The 20647-nt window shown below is 44.1% G+C and overlaps 1 protein-coding gene across 3 annotated transcripts in view; it reads left to right on the top strand.

Annotated features, from left to right (window-relative positions):
* RAPH1 (Ras association (RalGDS/AF-6) and pleckstrin homology domains 1) overlaps nucleotides 1-18425 on the top strand; it is a 102493-nt gene extending 84068 nt beyond the window's left edge. For all 3 annotated transcript variants that reach the window (XM_075284275.1, XM_075284274.1, XM_075284273.1), the window contains 6 exons: nucleotides 2092-2235; nucleotides 7247-7357; nucleotides 7882-7980; nucleotides 8400-8520; nucleotides 9503-9645; nucleotides 13616-18425. In XM_075284275.1, coding sequence (XP_075140376.1) covers nucleotides 2092-2235; nucleotides 7247-7357; nucleotides 7882-7980; nucleotides 8400-8520; nucleotides 9503-9645; nucleotides 13616-15583 — 2586 coding nt within the window. In that variant the 3' untranslated portion in view covers nucleotides 15584-18425. The remainder of the gene's footprint in view (nucleotides 1-2091; nucleotides 2236-7246; nucleotides 7358-7881; nucleotides 7981-8399; nucleotides 8521-9502; nucleotides 9646-13615) is intronic.
* The last annotated feature ends 2222 nt before the right edge of the window (nucleotides 18426-20647 follow it).

Below are 20647 nucleotides of genomic sequence, written 5' to 3'. Positions count from 1 at the left end.
TGGAGTTCAGCAGGACTACAGGTGTAGCTACTGACTGAATATAGACAAGGTGTCATTGTCATAAGAGAATCATTGGGAATACTGTGGCTGATCGATTGTACTGCAAGGCTTGGGCTACATGGAGATTTTGGCCATGAGTTTCGTCATGTGACCAAAGATCACCAGGCTGCCCTGTGACTCCTTCACTAATGTTAGTGAATGAAGCTGCATTGTGGCGTCAAGGGTGCTGCAACTGCAACATGCAGATGGAAAAAGGGAACATTGCTTGACATTTCCTAGAAGGCGCAGTTATGGCACCCTTCAGGGCGCAATGTAACTCCATTCACTAACATTAGTGAAGGAGTTACAGTGCAAACCACATTGGAAAAAAAAAATATCATGACTTGTGTTTTCTATGTGGGCATTATTAATCACTGTGAACAGTGTGGGTAGGTAGCTCGGTAGAAGCAGTGGTACGGACCCAGCCAGTCAGAGACAGGGACATAAATCTTGCGGCAAAGTGGTTTATTTAAGAAAAATTGCAAAATAAATAAACCTTTATGTCAGGCACAAAAATGAACAAAATAAAATACAGCCTTAACGTTAGGCAAAATGTCAAAATAAAATCCTGCTCGTCTGAGCACTAACTAAACAGAAAATACTAACTCTACATGTGGCTCACTACCAGCCACACTAAATCATCTAAATAAAAAACACCATACCATATCACAAGACTCTGTGTCAGGACAGACCCAGGCACTTCCTCTCCTCTCAGAATCTGCCCTGAAGTGCAGGCTCTGCAGCCTTTTATGGTCCAGTAAAGAGCTCAGGACCCACTCCTGGGCTGCATCTTATTCCAGACCTGCACTGGACCACACATAAGTCAGGAATCTGGGGCAGATATAGCGGGACTCCAGCACTTTGCCTTTCACCTTCTCACACCAGGTATAAACTGGACGCCTCCTGGACTGGGCCATACACCTGCACTGAAGTCTATGTGCAGATCACAGATGGTGTAGGTTTCAGGCATCATTATGACAAAAACACAGTATAAATGATAAAGAAAAATCTGGTAAAGCTGATTGCCTCGCCCACAGCACATCTACAACATGGCCACTTTTCAAAAAGCTGGGAGGGCGATGTAAAAACAGAACTTGCGTCCTTTTGTTGCAAACCCAAGAATCGCAACATTTTTGCAAAAAGTTTTTAAATCTGCTGCAGTTAGTTTTATTGGTAAAAACAGAAGCTGCCCATGGAAAAATGTTTTTTTTCATGCTTTTATCTGCACTGTCTGAATGCACAAAGGTGGTAAGAAAACTTTTTGGGAGCCCTGTCTTTTTATTCTGGGCATATGGGGATGTGAAACTGGTCTTCAAAAAATGAGACCCTGTTTGTAAATCTCCCCTGTCTTGTCTGTTTTAGTAAGTTATTTCTTCATCAAATAACAATTCTGGAGGATCTTTTCTTAGAACCGTGTGTTTCACAGTGGTGTCTGGCACAGTCGACAATGACTGGATAAAGAGAATGGGAACGCCCACTTGTCAATTTATTCATACATTTTCAGCTGGAGTAACAGAGGATCAACACAATGCAGAGTTCTGAGAAAAGATCTTGCAGAATTGTTTGCTAAAACAGACAAATTAACATAGGCGACAGGTCCACATGGATGGGATCTTAGTCCTATTTGTCTTCTAGTTGAATTTTTTTCTCCAGAATTCAAGAATTTCACAATTTCCTCTCCTTCATATGGGAGGGGGGGGAGGGGGAGTTCTGAATTCTTTAGCTGTACAAGCATTGGGAAGTTGTGAATTGAGCTGTATATGGACACTATGGGGGAGTATATAAAACCTAGCTGGTCTTATAAAATAAATCCTTGTATTCTCAGTGGTTCAATGCCTCAAACCTCCCCCCTGACGGATAGCACATGACTGGGAATATGGTGTTTCTTTGATCCAGCAATAGTAGTGCGTCTTCCCCACAGCACATGGCGGACATATGTCTGTTAGATGTGAGAAGAGGTTTCACTTCCACTCTTTATACTGACAATAAAAGGGGTACAGTGTGAACAGCGCCGACCTCTGGCTTTGGTTAATCGCTGTCTTTTGTCTGCAGGAATGCTTCTGTGGTAGTTCAGTAACCGTCCCAGAAATAGAGGGAGTCCTGTGGCTGAAGGATGATGGAAAGAAGTCCTGGAAGAAGAGATACTTCCTTCTCCGAGCATCTGGTATTTACTATGTACCAAAAGGGAAAGCAAAGGTGAGGAAAATAAAGCTGTCACTAAACACAGAGCAAGGATGATAGATGTGACTAGGCATTCATGACACGTCAGTGGGGTCTTCTGTACAGGCCTTCCCCTCATACTCAGGATTATTACATACAGTCTTCATATATGCCCTAGCGTCCAGTGTTTAATAAAGTAGAGATTCCCAGGAGCCAGACTCCATAAAATGCCGCTTGTTATTGGTCTGTTGGTCCAAAGCACAGCTGGCTATAAGACTTTAGTATTAGAGATGAGCGAACACTAAAATGTTCGAGGTTCGAAATTCGATTCGAACAGCCGCTCACTGTTCGAGTGTTCGAATGGGTTTCGAACCCCATTATAGTCTATGGGGAACATAAACTCGTTAAGGGGGAAACCCAAATTCGTGTCTGGAGGGTCACCAAGTCCACTATGACACCCCAGGAAATGATACCAACACCCTGGAATGACACTGGGACAGCAGGGGAAGCATGTCTGGGGGCATAAAAGTCACTTTATTTCATGGAAATCCCTGTCAGTTTGCGATTTTCGCAAGCTAACTTTTCCCCATAGAAATGCATTGGCCAGTGCTGATTGGCCAATGCATTCTATTAGCCCGATGAAGTAGAGCTGAATGTGTGTGCTAAGCACACACATTCAGCACTGCTTCATCAAGCCAATACAATGCATTAGCCAGTGCTGATTGGCCAGAGTACGGAATTCGGCCAATCAGCGCTGGCTCTGCTGGAGGAGGCGGAGTCTAAGATCGCTCCACACCAGTCTCCATTCAGGTCCGACCTTAGACTCCGCCTCCTCCGGCAGAGCCAGCGCTGATTGGCCGAAGGCTGGCCAATGCATTCCTATGCGAATGCAGACTTAGCAGTGCTGAGTCAGTTTTGCTCAACTACACATCTGATGCACACTCGGCACTGCTACATCAGATGTAGCAATTTGATGTAGCAGAGCCGAGGGTGCACTAGAACCCCTGTGCAAACTCAGTTCACGCTAATAGAATGCATTGGCCAGCGCTGATTGGCCAATGCATTCTATTAGCCCGATGAAGTAGAGCTGAATGTGTGTGCTAAGCACACACATTCAGCACTGCTTCATCACGCCAATACAATGCATTAGCCAGTGCTGATTGGCCAGAGTACGGAATTCGGCCAATCAGCGCTGGCCAATGCATTCTATTAGCCCGATGAAGTAGAGCTGAATGTGTGTGCTAAGCACACACATTCAGCACTGCTTCATCACGCCAATACAATGCATTAGCCAGTGCTGATTGGCCAGAGTACGGAATTCGGCCAATCAGCGCTGGCTCTGCTGGAGGAGGCGGAGTCTAAGATCGCTCCACACCAGTCTCCATTCAGGTCCGACCTTAGACTCCGCCTCCTCCGGCAGAGCCAGCGCTGATTGGCCGAAGGCTGGCCAATGCATTCCTATGCGAATGCAGACTTAGCAGTGCTGAGTCAGTTTTGCTCAACTACACATCTGATGCACACTCGGCACTGCTACATCAGATGTAGCAATCTGATGTAGCAGAGCCGAGGGTGCACTAGAACCCCTGTGCAAACTCAGTTCACGCTAATAGAATGCATTGGCCAGCGCTGATTGGCCAATGCATTCTATTAGCCCGATGAAGTAGAGCTGAATGTGTGTGCTAAGCACACACATTCAGCACTGCTTCATCACGCCAATACAATGCATTAGCCAGTGCTGATTGGCCAGAGTACGGAATTCGGCCAATCAGCGCTGGCTCTGCTGGAGGAGGCGGAGTCTAAGGTCGGACCTGAATGGAGACTGGTGTGGAGCGATCTTAGACTCCGCCTCCTCCAGCAGAGCCAGCGCTGATTGCCCGAATTCCGTACTCTGGCCAATCAGCACTGGCTAATGCATTGTATTGGCGTGATGAAGCAGTGCTGAATGTGTGTGCTTATCACACACATTCAGCTCTACTTCATCGGGCTAATAGAATGCATTGGCCAGCGCTGATTGGCCGAATTCCGTACTCTGGCCAATCAGCACTGGCTAATGCATTGTATTGGCGTGATGAAGCAGTGCTGAATGTGTGTGCTTAGCACACACATTCAGCTCTACTTCATCGGGCTAATAGAATGCATTGGCCAGCGCTGATTGGCCGAATTCCGTACTCTGGCCAATCAGCACTGGCTAATGCATTGTATTGGCGTGATGAAGCAGTGCTGAATGTGTGTGCTTAGCACACACATTCAGCTCTACTTCATCGGGCTAATAGAATGCATTGGCCAGCGCTGATTGGCCAGAGTACGGAACTCGACTAATCAGCGCTGGCTCTGCTGGAGGAGGCGGAGTCTAAGATCGCTCCACACCAGTCTACATTCAGGTCCGACCTTAGACTCCGCCTCCTCCAGCAGAGCCAGCGCTGATTGGCCGAATTCCGTACTCTGGCCAATCAGCACTGGCTAATGCATTGTATTGGCGTGATGAAGCAGTGCTGAATGTGTGTGCTTAGCACACACATTCAGCTCTACTTCATCGGGCTAATAGAATGCATTGGCCAATCAGCGCTGGCCAATGCATTCTATTAGCGTGAACTGAGTTTGCACAGGGGTTCTAGTGCACCCTCGGCTCTGCTACATCAGATTGCTACATCTGATGTAGCAGTGCCGAGTGTGCATCAGATGTGTAGTTGAGCAAAACTGACTCAGCACTGCTAAGTCTCTGCATTCGCATAGGAATGCATTGGCCAGCCTTCGGCCAATCAGCGCTGGCTCTGCCGGAGGAGGCGGAGTCTAAGGTCGGACCTGAATGGAGACTGGTGTGGAGCGATCTTAGACTCCGCCTCCTCCAGCAGAGCCAGCGCTGATTGGTCGAGTTCCGTACTCTGGCCAATCAGCGCTGGCCAATGCATTCTATTAGCCCGATGAAGTAGAGCTGAATGTGTGTGCTTAGCACACACATTCAGCTCTACTTCATCAGGCTAATAGAATACATTGGCCAATCAGCGCTGGCCAATGCATTCTATTAGCTTGATGAAGCAGAATGTGCACAAGGGTTCAAGCGCACCCTCGGCTCTGATGTAGCAGAGCTGAGGGTGCACAAGGGTTCAAGTGCACCCTCGGCTCTCCTACATCAGAGCCGAGGGTGCGCTTGAACCCTTGTGCAGCCTCGGCTCTGCTACATCAGAGCCGAGGGTGCGCTTGAACCCTTGTGCACACTCTGCTTCATCAAGCTAATAGAATGCATTGGCCAGCACTGATTGGCCAGAGTACGGAATTCGGCCAATCAGCGCTGGCCAATGCATCCCTATGGGAAAAAGTTTATCTCACAAAAATCACAATTACACACCCGATAGAGCCCCAAAAAGTTATTTTTAATAACATTCCCCCCTAAATAAAGGTTATCCCTAGCTATCCCTGCCTGTACAGCTATCCCTGTCTCATAGTCACAAAGTTCACATTCTCATATGACCCGGATTTGAAATCCACTATTCGTCTAAAATGGAGGTCACCTGATTTCGGCAGCCAATGACTTTTTCCAATTTTTTTCAATGCCCCCAGTGTCGTAGTTCCTGTCCCACCTCCCCTGCGCTGTTATTGGTGCAAAAAAGGCGCCAGGGAAGGTGGGAGGGGAATCGAATTTTGGCGCACTTTACCACGTGGTGTTCGATTCGATTCGAACATGGCGAACACCCTGATATCCGATCGAACATGTGTTCGATAGAACACTGTTCGCTCATCTCTATTTAGTATCCATATCTATTGTTGCAATCAAAATTCTTGTGTCTGTGGAGCTGTTCCTCTGCATACCCCCATGCTAGGCCAAGCATGCATGTGTTTTCAAGAGCTGGAGAGGACCAACCCACTGCCAGACACCAACATATCTTCCCTGAGAACAAAGGATTGGGCATGCTAAAATCCAGCACTCTGAACACTTCTAGCCCCAAACATCTGCCATCAGCGGAGAGCAGTAACCTCGCCTCGATCAGTGCTGGCAGGAGTGCTGCAGCCTCTTCAGTACTTACCAAGCACAGCGCTGTACCTTTGTATAGTGGCTGTGCTTGGTCTCACAGTTCAGCCTATTTGCTTGAATGGAACTGAGCCATGATCAGACCATGTGGCCAGTGAATGTGATATCACATGGTCGATGAAGCAGAAGCCATGCTCAGGGAGCACCACTGCCACTTCAACCAGCTTCAAAAGTGGTCTGGGGTGTCTGACCCCCACAAGTTTTCTGTTGTTGAACTATTCTTAAAGAGAGGTCATCAAACTAAAAATCCCAGAAAACCCCCTTTAAAAGGATTTGTCTACTCTGGGTACGAAATCTATTCCCCCTGTCAATGCATTGCTCATAATATGGCCGCAGTTGGAGGGTATGTAATAGGAGATGTCCATCCTCATCCTCAGCTGTGGATTATATCAATCTGGATTGTCTTCAGGTATCATTCTTATACTAGGTTCACATCTGAGACCGCCAGGGGACTTAAATGTCGGAGAGTCGGACCTCTGGAACAGTGGTTACACACAGATACCGGCCGACCCCATTGTCCGCCATTTCAAAACTGGTACCAGCAGAGAGTATGGTCCTCCGTGCAGGATTTATCTCTCCGCCAGCTTATTGGTGGTCTCTCCAATAGAGACTCCGGCACAGAAGTGACCCCAACCTTTATACATGTGCTCCACATACATTAGCGACACACATATTAGCTATTCTCCCTTCCTTGGGGGGGGGGGGGGGGGGAATTCTAGCCCCTAGGTGTATCAGAAAGTTCAAGCACATTTTCTACTCCGTAGTTTTATGCAATGTCCATGTCCCACTTTAAATATGAATGAGGTTATGCATTATGTAGACAATATACAGATATTTGCTCCCTATTTCCTCCAAATATCTTGTCCTGAATAATTCAGATACTTTGCATTATGTTTTTGTTTCATCGCTTCTTTAGTAAACCATTCCTCTAAGCTCGTCTGCTTGGAAACCACGTTCATCTGGATCTAATTGCCTAATCGTTTACTTTCTGCCGGTCTAACTGTATATTCGTGTTATTAGGCATCTCGAGACCTTGTCTGCTTCCTACAGCTGGATCACGTCAACGTTTACTATGGTCAAGAGTATCGGAGCAAGTATAAGGCTCCTACAGACTACTGCCTGGTATTAAAGGTGAGGTTTTAGATTACTGGTGCCCTGTCATTACCCCGTAGGCTGGAATGTCCCGAAAAGAGATTATGTAACACATTCCTCTAATCTGCTTGGCATAAACAACTATGTTTATTGCGGAAGGAACTGGCTTGTTTTATTTGCAGCTTCTGAAAATTTATTGGCCACTGAGGCTGACATCATTATACAGTAGTCATTTTTGAGCAGTTTTATTTTTTGGTTTTTTTTTATGTTTTTTCTTTTTTTTGTGGATACACTGCCACCTAGTGGTAAGAAGTTAAACTACAGTTATAGGTTACCCATTAAGGCTCATAGTAGTTTTGGTCAATATGCAGTTAGTTCTGATCTGGTTGCCCCATGACCACAAGGTTTTATGAACATCTTAGTAAATGGCTTTTTTGTTATACTTGCATTTTTATGACTACAAGCATGAAAACCTCTTCCCAAAATCTGTCCCCATCATGTCAGAATCCATTAATATGAATAGTATTATTGACCTGCATGTATTTTACTTGTTATTCTCTCAGCATCCACAAATCCAGAAAAAGTCTCAGTATATCAAGTATCTGTGCTGCGATGATGTCCGAACATTACACCAGTGGGTTAATGGAATCCGAATAGCAAAGGTAATTTGTCATCCTAACATTTCTAAGATGTCTTACCTGAGCCCGGGGGCAAAAGTGCTCAGCGCCATTGTGTTCATGTAAGTTGTGTGGCTTGATCAGAGTGAAGGAAGCAGTGATCAGTTTACTGATAGTATCAGGTCACGTCCATGATCTGAAGGCAATGACATCAAAAGGAATGGCTCAGAGACACATGCCCTGGGCAGCTCTGTACTAAGGACATGGGAGTCATAACATGAGAGGGATTCTTGACAAATATTACAAATGAAGAAATGCCAGAATAGAACGTAACGCAAAGCAAATAAATCGCTATACGTTGAGGCGTTTCATTTCAGCACAAACAGACTTTTACCTACATGTATGTTTAATGTATTGGCTTTACATATCTTGTATTGTTACTTTGCAATATCTTGTGCTTGTAGTATGGGAAGCAGCTTTACACCAATTACCAGGAAGCCTTGAAGAGGACAGAAGCCGCGTATGACTGGACATCTTTGTCTAGCTCCAGCATGAAATCTGGCTCCAGCTCTTCTAGCTTACCAGGTACAGTGAACGTTTCCATGTTGAGTCTCATTCATGTCATGTAGATAAATCTTAAAGATAGTCTTAAAGAGGACCTTTCATGGTTTGGGGCACAGGCAAACCTCTGCTCACAGTGCTCGTACATAGATGAGTATTATCAGGATGGGAGGGGGCGTTCCTCCCCGCTCACACTGTAGAGCGCTATTGGCGCTGCTGTGCAGAAGGACGTTGCTGACAGACTGCCAGGAACGCCCTTCTGACTGTAAAGAGCTTCGGTACTGGGACCGATAGCTCTTTACCCGGGCACAGATCGGGAAAGCCAACAGTCTGCTGAATTCAGTGCACTGTCGGCTTTCCAGCAGTATATAGAACTGCCTGTGCCCCGAACCATGAAAGGTCCTCTTTAAGCGTTCATACAGTCATTCATTCCCGATAATTTAATAAGGCATGTAGTTATGGTCGCCTGAACACGGTACCTGATAACATCGCCCTCCTCTGAAGAGCTGTGACCATCAGATTGCTGGAATGGCTACTAGAAGAAAACTATTGTCAGATCATAAGTTTTACGACTGCATCATTGTCTCCTTCTGGGGATATGGTGTAACTTACCTTAAAGGTAGTATGTCACCAGAACCCAGCCTTGCAATACGTAGGTTCGGGAAGCCTAAATCAAATGGTGTTTTACCCCTAGTGAATCGCTGTCTTTGTTGCTGAGATACCGCAGTTTTTTCTCAAGATATAGAAATGAGCTCTTTGGAGCAACTAAGGCACTGTCGCCTCTGTGGAGCATTGCCAATAAGCGGCAATATCTCTGCATTGGAGGCAGAAGTCTTCTGTGCAATGAACCCGTACACCAAACAGTGGGTTTTTATGCATCTGGTGTTTTGTGACAAGTGACCATAGATAAAACCCATGCATCTACCACGTAGCCAGATGTCAGTGCACATACGTGTATTTTATGCTATAAAGTATTGTTATCCTGTTGTCTGCTTTCTTCATACAGAATCCCAGTCAAACCATTCAAATCAATCAGATAGCGGACTGTCGGATTCCCTGGCCACCAGCCATGTGCGGTCCCAGAGCATTGTGAGCTCAATCTTCTCTGAAGCCTGGAAGAGAGGAACCCAGCTGGAGGAATCCAGCAAGGTAGCAACGCCTGCAAATAAGGCCCATGTAACAGACTAAGGCATGAGCGGCCCGGCTGCACGACTAGCAGGCTGCTGGTTTCTTCAGCTCTGATTTCCATGCCCCAAACCTGATTTCCCATTCCATAATGTAGATTACTGTAGAGTGTCGGTCACATCACCATAGACTATAGCAAATCATTGCCATATGTCCTGTCATGTGCTCATTCCACTGGGCAAGTTTGTAGACCATGACTGAAACCTCTTGGCTGTAAATTGCTTTTTTTTCTCAATCTGATCCACAAATTACATTAATAGAAAATCTAAATATATTTGTATATCGCATTGTTATATGGGAAATCCTTTTGAATGGGGTCAGCGTATACACATTTGCATCTTGTTGCTGTTCTGTCGCCACGCATTTTGTTTCACTGCTCGTGTTTCTCCTGTTGCCTCATTGTCCCAGGTTCCAAATGTGAAGCCCACCACAACTAAGGCCATCAAGCCCACAGCGATTTGTACGGGGCAGTATTAAGGTCAGGGGTCATATGAAAAAAAAAAAAAAAAAAGCACATTTAACCTGGATGTTGTTAACTGGAATTTTCCAGACTAACTTTCTAAAAAAAAAAAGGAAATCCTTAATCCTCTCTTAAAAACATGAACCTTAACACAAGCACCCCCTGGCTTCTAGTTAACAATTTTTTTTTTGTTGTTGCCCAAATATAATTCTGTTACAATATTAGTGTTGCCGGATAGGTTGTTGTCTGTGTCTAGCATTTATATGCCAAAATGTTTAGAGGTGCACCAAGAAGAGGTTCCCCAGGCACAGAGCTGGCGACTACTCCCTTTGTTGCATATATGTAGTATTGTCCCTTCCCAGCCACTTACACCGGTTCTCAGGTCAGAGAAAACTCTATCTATTACATACAGTATATATTGGACAAACACTAATATACTTATTAGGCCTGGTTCACATCTGCCTTTGGTATTCCCTTCGGAGAGTCTGCTTAGGGGCCCCCTGAACAGAATACCGAAAGCATTAAAAAGTGGTGAGCAATGAAAGCACACAGACTCCATAGACTATAATGGGGTCCGGGTGATTTCCACGTGGTGTCCGCATGGAACATGCGGAGAGAAAAGTAGTTCATAAACTACTTTCCCCTCTGAATGACTTGTGCGGGCACCGCGCAGAAAACACACGCACCCCATTATAGCCTATGGAGTCCGTGTGCTTTCATTGCTCACCACTTTTTAATGTGTTCGGTATTCCATGCAGGGGGTCCCCAAGCAAACTCCCCAAACGGAATACCAAACGCAGAGGTGAGCCGGGCCTCAGGCAGTAGCTGAGATGTGAGATTTTATTTCACTCTCTCTCTGAAAGTTGTGTAGCATGTGTCTCTGTGCAGACGAGTACTGCTCTCCCCCTCCCTTCCCATTTCATGACGCCCATCGCTGCATCTTGTTTTCTGTAAACTATAAGCAGAACGACTTCCTTTTAGGAGAAAGTGAAATCAAATCTCACATCAAGTATATTATCATATTATAATATCAAGTATATTAGTAAGTGATGAACTAGAACTCCTATATTCTTCAGAATGTATCTATATATTATTATAAAACCACTTACCCATGTGGCATAATCTAGCGAATCCCATCCACACATTGCAGAAAAACACGCGCAGCAGACACGCTGTGTTTTCCAAACCTGGCGCAGTTTTGGAAATGCCGGTGGTTTCCCTACAGATAGATGGAAGCAGACTTTCTATGACAAAACACTGCTGGAAAAACCACCACTGTTTTTTGCTGTGGTCCGCAACATGGAGCTTTAGCATAATAGGGTTTTTGAAAACACAGTTTTTCCAGTGCAGAATTTTTTTTTTTTTTCTGCATGGGTGGAAGGGATTAACCAGAATCCCATCAACTTTGCAAAAACTCTGCGTTTTACATTACCTGCAATGTCGGACTTCAGCCTAAATCTGCCTCCTACTATTTTCAATGGGACTCGGTGTTGGGTACTTTTTGTTGTTACCTTGGAGTCTGATGTGAGTGAATTTCTTCACTGTTCTAGTAGTTAAAGGCAAGACCTGCCCATAAGTTTTTACCTAAAAATAAAATCTCAAGATTTTTAAAAAATAAAAAACCACTAACCACCGAGCCCTAGTCCGAAGGGAACAGATCGAAACCCAATCCTTTCCTTACAGTTCTTGTCCGCGTGAGGGCTATGAGCACTGTGATAATTGAGCCCCCTAGTTACTAATATTTGTTTCTCAGGATCATCTACAATATGGCGTTACAGTCCTTGCCAGTAATCTGGTGACAGTGTGAGGCTATGGTAGGACTGTTCTGGACTTGCATGGACTCCTCCCGTCCATGCGAGTGATTGGTGCACAAGTTAGATACAGACATGCAGGTACAGCTCCAGCATCCGGACATAGAACTAGATATCATCTGTACATGGATATGCAATTTATTTTGTACATTTTTTTTTAGTTGCCTTCCATCTCAAATTCCTCTCCAAAACCAGTCCCTATAGTGCTTCCCATTGTTTTCAGAAGGCAGTGACTGACCCTTCTCTTTTTTAGGACATAAGGGGATAGAGAGAGAGAGAGAGTTCATACTGGGACACAGAGGACTACTCTTCTCTTTTCATCTGGCTGCAGAGGGAATGCTTCTAGAGATGAGCGGGTACTATTCGAAACTGCTATAGCAATGAATGGACGCAGCTGGCGTCCGGCTGCTTAACCCCTTACAGTTCGGCCGCGTCCATTCATTGCTATGGGAGCGTGCTATTCAAAACGGCAGTTTCGAATAGTACTCGCTCATCTCTAAATGCTTCATCTTTTCTAGGGCCTCCTAGTGTAGGAATGCCAGTTATGTTCTGCTTAACTTGCCTCCTCTCGCCATCCTCCTCTGTCTCTTTAGGCTCTGTTCACAACCAGCAGGTTTTGTTTACATCCATTATTTGTGACCAAAATACATTCACAATTAGGGAGCGTTCACACAGCATTGGTGTCCGACAGCTGGTGTCCGCTGCTAATGTCCGTTCAAAATCTTGTGCAGACATTAGCATCAGACACTAGCTGTGTCCGTGACATTTTGCATTGATTTAAATGGAGATCGGGTGCGTTCTTTTACTGTCTGTGCTTGTCCTTAACTGTCCGTTCCTAAAGATGTCCGACTTTTCAAGTGGACAGAAAAAACCTACATGTCTGGTTTTCCTGTCCGCTTGAAAAGTCGGACATCTTTGGGAACGGACAGTTAAGGACAAGCACAGACAGTAAAAGAACGCACCCGATCTCCATTTAAATCAATGCAAAATGTCACTGACACAGCTAGTGTCCACTGCAAATGTCCGTGCAAGATTTTGAACGGACATTAGCAGCGGACACTAGCTGTCGGACACCGACGGTAGTGTGAACACCCCCTTAGATATCGCAGTGAATACCGTCTATCTCATTGGCATTTTATTTTCATTTTTTTTAAATAACCCCTAAAGGTGTTTTGGTATTTTCCTGCAACTTATTCTAATTATTATTATTAATTAATTAATTAAATTCATGAAACAATCTCCTTTTAAAGAAAAAAAAAAAAAAAAAAAAAAGCATAACATTTCCTTCTAATGTGAACATAGCTTTACTTGAAGTGCTGTCATTGCCCATTGCCCTGCATTTTCATATATCAGTGTCATTTATCTGTACTTTTAATGCTTTATTGTGTATGTGTGTGTATGTATGTATGTGTGTATATATATATATATATATAATATATATTATAGTGTGTGCGTGCGTGCGTTTATATATAAATGTGTTTCTTTGTTTGCTGGTATAAAGTTTTTATCTTTGACTACAGACCTAGAAATTGTTTCGTAATGTTTTACAAGATCTGCAGTGTTTAGAGCTTATTCTTCAGCAGTTTTCCTGCTCACTGTGAACCAAACTCCTGTATATTATTTTATATTCATGTGTTTTGTTTTTTGTCTATTGTCATTCTAGGCTCGCATTGAAACCTTAACACGTCCCTTAACTTCGTTGACTCCCCAACCCCAGGTCCAGATAAGAGCTGTGTCTCCACATGCATTATCCCAACCCTCACCACTTGCACCGCCACCTCCTCCTCCGCCACCCCCTCCACCCCCTCCCCCTCCGCCGCCTCCGCCTCTTCCTACACAATCCAAATCTGCCCCAATCTTGTTTGCAAAGTACAGCACCATCACAAGGTTACAGAATGCTGCCCAATATCCAGGACCTCATTTCAAGGCACCATCAACTTCCCACGCAAGTCAACATGCTACACCAACTACAAAACCTCAAATGGTTGTCACTCCAAATGGAGCTATTCCTCCACCCCCACCACCACCTCCTCCTCCCCCACCACCTCCCCCTGGTTCTGCTATGGCAATGTTGAAACCTAACCCTTGTGCACCATCCACACCTCAGTTTACTCCTCCACCACCTCCTCTAAAGATTAATCAAGTCCCACAGAATAACACTATCCAGGCTGCTCAGCCTCCTCCACCTCCACCATTACCACCACCTCCACCCCCTCCTCCTCCTCCTCCACCTCCATTCCAAGCTCCAATGAAACAGTTTATACCTGTAAGTAAGATTGCGGCTCCTGTTGTAAATGCACCGACAACTGCATCCGTGGGACCACCTACAGCACCCAAGAAGCAATTACATTTTACTCCTTCTCAAACTCCACAGCCTGTAGTATGTACATCAGCCCCACCGGGTCCTACACCGCCTCCAACATTACCAAAACAGCAAAGCTTCTCTGCCAAGCCCCCTTCCTCTCCACAGGCAGCCATGCCCTCTGTTAAACAAATTGTCAGTCAGTTTCCAGCACCTCCGTCAGATGCTACAAAGCCAGGAACGCCAAGTACTGTGCCTCAGTCTCCTCCAGCTGTGAAAGCAAAACCAAAATGGCAACCATTTTCTATTCCATCCCCAGAATTTCCTCCACCTCCTCCTGAAAGTAGCTTAGCATTACTTCCTCCACCTCCCCCACCACCGCCACTCCCTCCCTCAACATCCCCTGTTCCGCCACCTTCCCCAACACCAGACAAAACAGGTTCACCTGTTAAAAAATCAAAGACATCAAGTCCTGGTGGGAAAAAACCTCCACCTACGCCACAGCGAAACTCTAGTATTAAGTCCAATAGTTCTGCTGAGTATCATGAATCCAAGAAGACTTCTGTGGACAGCCTTGTGAGTAAATTTTCAGAGCCTCCTGGATCTCCATCTAAAGAGTCATTACCCCCACCAGCAGCTCCTCCAAAACCAGTTAAACTTAATCTATCTGGGGTAAACTTGCCAATGGTTTTTCAGCAAGGAAATCTCTCTACCCAAATGATGCCAACGGCAAAAGAACATACAACAGAGTTTCCATCTCCTCCTTCCGATTCAGAGTCTGAATTTCCACCTCCACCAGCAGATCTTGAGCTTCTGCCACCTCCACCTCCACCTGTAGATGCCCCACCGATGATGTTTTCTGGGAATACCTCACCAAAAGTAGCAGTAGTGAATCCACAACCCCAGACATGGTCAAAATCCTCCGTAAAGAAAGCTCCACCTCCTACTAGGCCAAAGCGGAATGATAGCATGAGATTAATGCAAGCCGAAATGACGGAACCTGCCGCCGTAAGTCCTCAAGTCCCAACTTCGCCAAAGCCTGGCCTTAGTGTACAGCCCGGATTTCTGGCTGACCTAAACAAGACTCTGCAACGCAAATCTATTACCCGACATAGTTCTCTGTCCTCAGCCCGTTTATCAAGGCCTGAACCCACTGCTACTATGGATGATATGGTACTGCCTCCTCCACCACCAGAACTTTTAGGGGAACATCAAAAAGCGAATTGCTATGGAGGCAGCCATTTATCAGGCTATGCAACATTACGAAGGGGACCACCTCCAGCCCCACCTAAAAGAGACCAGAATACCAAACTTTCTAGAGACTGGTAACCCATGGCATAAACTTTTTATGGACTTGTTGCACACCCGGCTGACTAATGTACTATTCATTTAGACTCCTTGTACCATAATATCCAATCAAGCAATGCAGTTTCCGAATAAGTCATTGTGCACTTTGCTGAACAGGAACAGAATCTGGTGATCCATAACTATTCCCAATATGGACCGGACCAAAACGCTCTTCATATTCTACATATAATGAAATCTTTTGTAGTGTACGTTGGTGTGCAGTGTGTCTCCGCATGTATTCCTACAATAGGCATATAATTCTGTAAGTAATAATATAGCAGCTGTAAAATAAAAGATAACAAGAATGTTTTATTTCAATATGTCTGTTTCCAGTCAACTACAAAGAATAGTATATGATCATGAAACTTGGTGCAAAAGATATGCCTCAAGAAAGACGATTATTTTTATGAGCTTGTAATTCGGTTCAGCCAAAGTGGCCAGTAAGTAGCGCAAGTCGTGAACTGAGGTCTGCCTTAAATGCTAAGGGGTGCTATTGTCATGTGTGTATTAGGTTCGTCCGGGGTTATAGTATACCGCGACATTTACACTCACTACTTCCTTTACACCTATAAGGGTTTAAGAAGAGCTAAAAGTGAAGTGTGCTGTCTTGGCTTATCTTCTAACCTGGCTGGTCAGCGAGTGCACACTTATAAGCTGCACATATTATCCTTTGTAGGTGACTTGGTGTTCTATATGTATGGGCATACACAGAGAGAATTAGAGGCTCGTTTCCCTTTCCCTGCCTTTCATGTTTTCTTCTTTGTCCTAATCCAGTTACTTCCACAATGATCTTCCATGCTTATAGTCGGAAATAACCAGTAGAATGTTTGTGGTCCATTCACCGAAACGTAACGCACCAAATGTCTGCACGAACCTGTCACAGGGCACACGTTATAGCTCTGCTTTTAGGAGGTCTGTCATGAGTAGACAATATCTTGTGGCTGTGAGACAACCGCCTAGTCATTTGCACACTAAATGAGAAACGTCTGACTTTTTCCCATGTCCAAACCTTATGACCTATTTTCATTCAACCTCATTTATTTTTTTTACTACTGTAGATGAATCATTGGTTTAGCAGACGCCAGACCCCGCTACATGCCCCTGTTATCAGAAAACAAGCATTCATAGGAGTCCTTATTCCCAATTATTGTTTTGTGCAAGGTACTCCTGCAGGCAACCATATTCCATCTTGGAAACACAGTCCATATCAGGGCCTTATTTCCCCGTCTAACCAAGGCAGTGTGCATGGAAGTGTCAGGGTATGTAGTGAGCTCCGGACGGCTGATCGCTCCTGACAGCTGTATGTCGGTCTAGTACAGTCATGACTGGGCCGTTCAGAGCTAACTGCTTCATATCTCAGTACACGGCTGTGGTCAGTCAGGAAATATGCCCTCATATAGACTGTGTATCCAGGATGGAATACAGTCGTGTACAGGAGGCCTAAATCTACTGACAAATGTTAGTTCACTTAGCTATATGATCATTGAAGCGCATCGCCCTGTATAAGGTGGTAATGACCAACTGAATGGGGGAGGAATTTTATATTGCAACAGTCTGTGTGATGTAAATGAGAAATGATATAACTCATCAATCGGCAGTCTAAGTGCGCCGAGTTGCATCCTGTTGGTAGTTGGGAATTTTTATCCTCTTGTACAAAAAACTACTTTTCTTTTCCCCATAAACCAGTGTTAAAGGTTTATGTTGCAAAATGACACAACCTGCATAATATTAACTATGAAATACCTCATTGTAGAGCATATATAGACGAAGCCCCTGCCCCGCGTAAGGGTCTGTCCATTGTAATAACACTCCCTGTAGAGCATATATAGACGAAGCCCCTGCCCCTTGTAAGGGTCTGTCCATTGTAAGAACACTCCCTGTACAGCAATCCCCCTCTGTAGTGTCATCGTAGCTCGAAATAGGCAACGGAGTAGAATGTGGACAGAGTTGGAATAACTGAGGAGTAAATCCCTTGAATGATATATTGGGGGAATTTACTTAAGACTACCTCCTGGCACAAAACGACTTCCACTAGAAGACTGGTCTGTTATAACTTAAACCTTATACCAGTCTCTGACCTCCAACGCAGCAGCAAAAATTATTAAGTTGGAGTCTCTTGGTAAAACTTCTGCTGCACAAGGGTCGCTTTAGATCTGTGAATTGTGCAAAAGTGACAAATATCAAGTAGTGTAAAACCAGACGATGACTGAAGGAGAAGCCGTCAACTCTGTTCTTGTCCATTTTGTAGACATGGAATTCACAGAGTAGAAAATATGATACAAGGTTACCAGACAAACGACTGGTTAACTGATTGAAATTTCGAGAATATATAAAATATTCATCCAAACAAAGGCTCATGGCTTGCTCAAGTAATCACTGGTTGTATCAATGACCCACACATTCTTTATTCTGACTGTGTGGTTCATAGGCCTCATTCACACAAAAGTGAATCCTTACAGTCTCTTGCAACTTGTTGCTACTATAATATGATGGAAGTTAAAAGTCGGGACTTCAAATAGGGCTGTGTGCCCAGTTTGTCTGTTCTTCACAGCCGAAAAACCGATATAGTTGTGTGACTATAGTACAATGGTTTAGGGCAGGGCTAGAGAGTAACTTTGGCTGTGACTTGAGTCGCGTGTCCAATGATAGTTTGCTTGTTTTGCGACTCTTTCACTGACCTTAGTGAATGGAATCGTATTGTGACCCCGAGGATGCTACGACTTCTAGTTCAAAAAAATCTAGCAACGTCCAAGAAGTTATGGCTTTCTTGTGGGTTGCAATGCAACTCCAATTCATGTTTGGTCAAAGTTGCCATGTAACCCTAACCTTACTGTCCAGGTTTAGGGCTGGACACTGTATATTTTGATAGCAGCAAAGTGGATGAGATTTTTGGAAATCACGCTGCAAAGGAAAAAAATTCACCATTTATTTATTTATTTTTTACATCATCATGATGTATCCCCTGACCTACCTGTAACTAAACTAGTTGAACCCTTCTTATCCGTGTCTTTCCATCACATTCCTATCCTTCCACCGCTGATAACTAAGACACTATAAAACCCCATAATAAGAGTAGTGGGAACCAGACGTTTCCTATTTAGGTGACAGAATTGGGGTCTTCTGTATATTTATTAGCACATAGAAGTATGAACGATGGAGAGATGAGCCATCGGCCGCGTCTATGAAGTAGTTTGTGATACTAATCCTGTATTCTGCCGTTACATTAGGGACCCGTCATCCGTTATGCTTCTTGCTGGAGAATGTGGCAGCTCTGGATGTGTAACTCAATGTAATGCTATTGTTTATACCTTTAATCTTTCCTTGTCTTCTACTAAGAAAATTATTTTGTTACAAAGTAAGCAAGAAGATTCCTGACCTCAGCGGAGTTGGAAACCTTTGATATTTCCTTTTATTCTTTGCAAATTATTTATTAGAGGAGTTATCTATAAATTGTTACAGAATTACAAAGTAATCCTCCATTCACAGGACTGGTGGTCGCTCGCCGCCCAGATTAGGGGGTAGATTGGGGGTGTTCTCAGTCATCAGACACGACTTATGATAAAAAATACTTTTCCCTGCCCCCACCCTACTCCTAGAACAATAATAATGTATATCCTTGGTTAAAATCCTGCTATTAGATCTTCTAGGTATATGGAACTTTGTGAATGCTGAATTGTACTTCTACTTGAGCATGTTGTATAACACTAAAACCATGGAAGCGGAGAGTAATAGGTTCTTGTTTACACTATTAATAAGGTTTGTAAGCTGCAATGTTAACCGTGCACTGGATGGATCAAAGCTTTGTGTCAATGCACATTAGCACCTTGTTGATGAATAACCACCGTTATATTAGGTAAATCTGTCAGGCGTATGTACAGACGCGTTTCAGTCCAGTTTCCAGATAGTAGATGATGTCTGAATGTCCCACTAGAAAATGTCTCTGAACATTGCAGCATTTGGGTACAAAGTAGTATCTGTATTTCTCTTTGGTGCTTTGGGGCCTGTTCAGATGGGTGTTTTATACCTTCTGGGTACAAATTGCAGGATCACATTGCTTATGTGCAGGATATCCCTACACATTGTATGTCATTTCTGTTCTGTGAATGTCTATAGGTGGTTGAAACGTCCATGTGACAGGACCCTTCCTCTTATAAGATGCGGCATGCTTTTCGTTATACTGAATTCAAGTGACCTAGTAAAAGTGAGCCGCAGCTACGACCCGAGTTCATTGTTCCGCCCCTTTTTCTTAATATTTCTACTGTATATACAATGAAGTATAACATTGGCGCTAGTAATGTTGTGGGAAATGGTAACTGTTCACTGTTGCTGCACAGTGTAATCTTCTCTCTATTGCCCTGCATATTGATTTAATATTGCTGAAAGTATCTGCAAGACGTATACAATAAATATACACAATGACAAACTGGAACCTCCATCTTTTTTGTGGTGTATCAGGTTTCATCTGTAACCTCTTGTTTTGTATGTGTATACTGTATGTATGTCACATTGCCTTGTATTTCTTGCACGTAACCTTAAAGGGGATCTATATAACAGGGTGTCCGACAGATTATTCAATGACTGCCTGAGTAAAGCCTAAATATGTCTTCTACATCAGGATATTGGTGGCTCGACCTTATACATTTTCCGGTGCTATCAGATAATCAGGAATAATCAAGAATATCTATGGACCCTGTGGGATCAGTTGTTTGTTCATATATTAGCATTACCGTTCCCTCAGAGTAACCTCTTCCATGTTTCCCTCGTATACATGCACCTAGTAACAATGGCACATGATATCGCAGCTTTGTTGCCTTCAAGTGATTGAATACAAAGTGTCAGTACTGAGCAATGTTGCTCCTAAATAGACAGTATGCATGTACATGGAACAAGGTAAACGGGTATTGAAATGTGTCAGACCCTACTAATACGATATTAACATGTTTCATAAGACTAAAACTTTTGATGACCTAAGATTGACCCTCACTGATCTGATAGTGATGAGCTGACACCAAACACATGATAGGACCATGGGAAGAATATGCAAAT

Source organism: Leptodactylus fuscus, chromosome 8, assembly GCF_031893055.1.
Source record: "Leptodactylus fuscus isolate aLepFus1 chromosome 8, aLepFus1.hap2, whole genome shotgun sequence".
In the NCBI taxonomy this organism is placed as follows: Eukaryota; Metazoa; Chordata; class Amphibia; order Anura; family Leptodactylidae; genus Leptodactylus; species Leptodactylus fuscus.
This window is presented reverse-complemented; position numbering and strand designations above follow the sequence as displayed.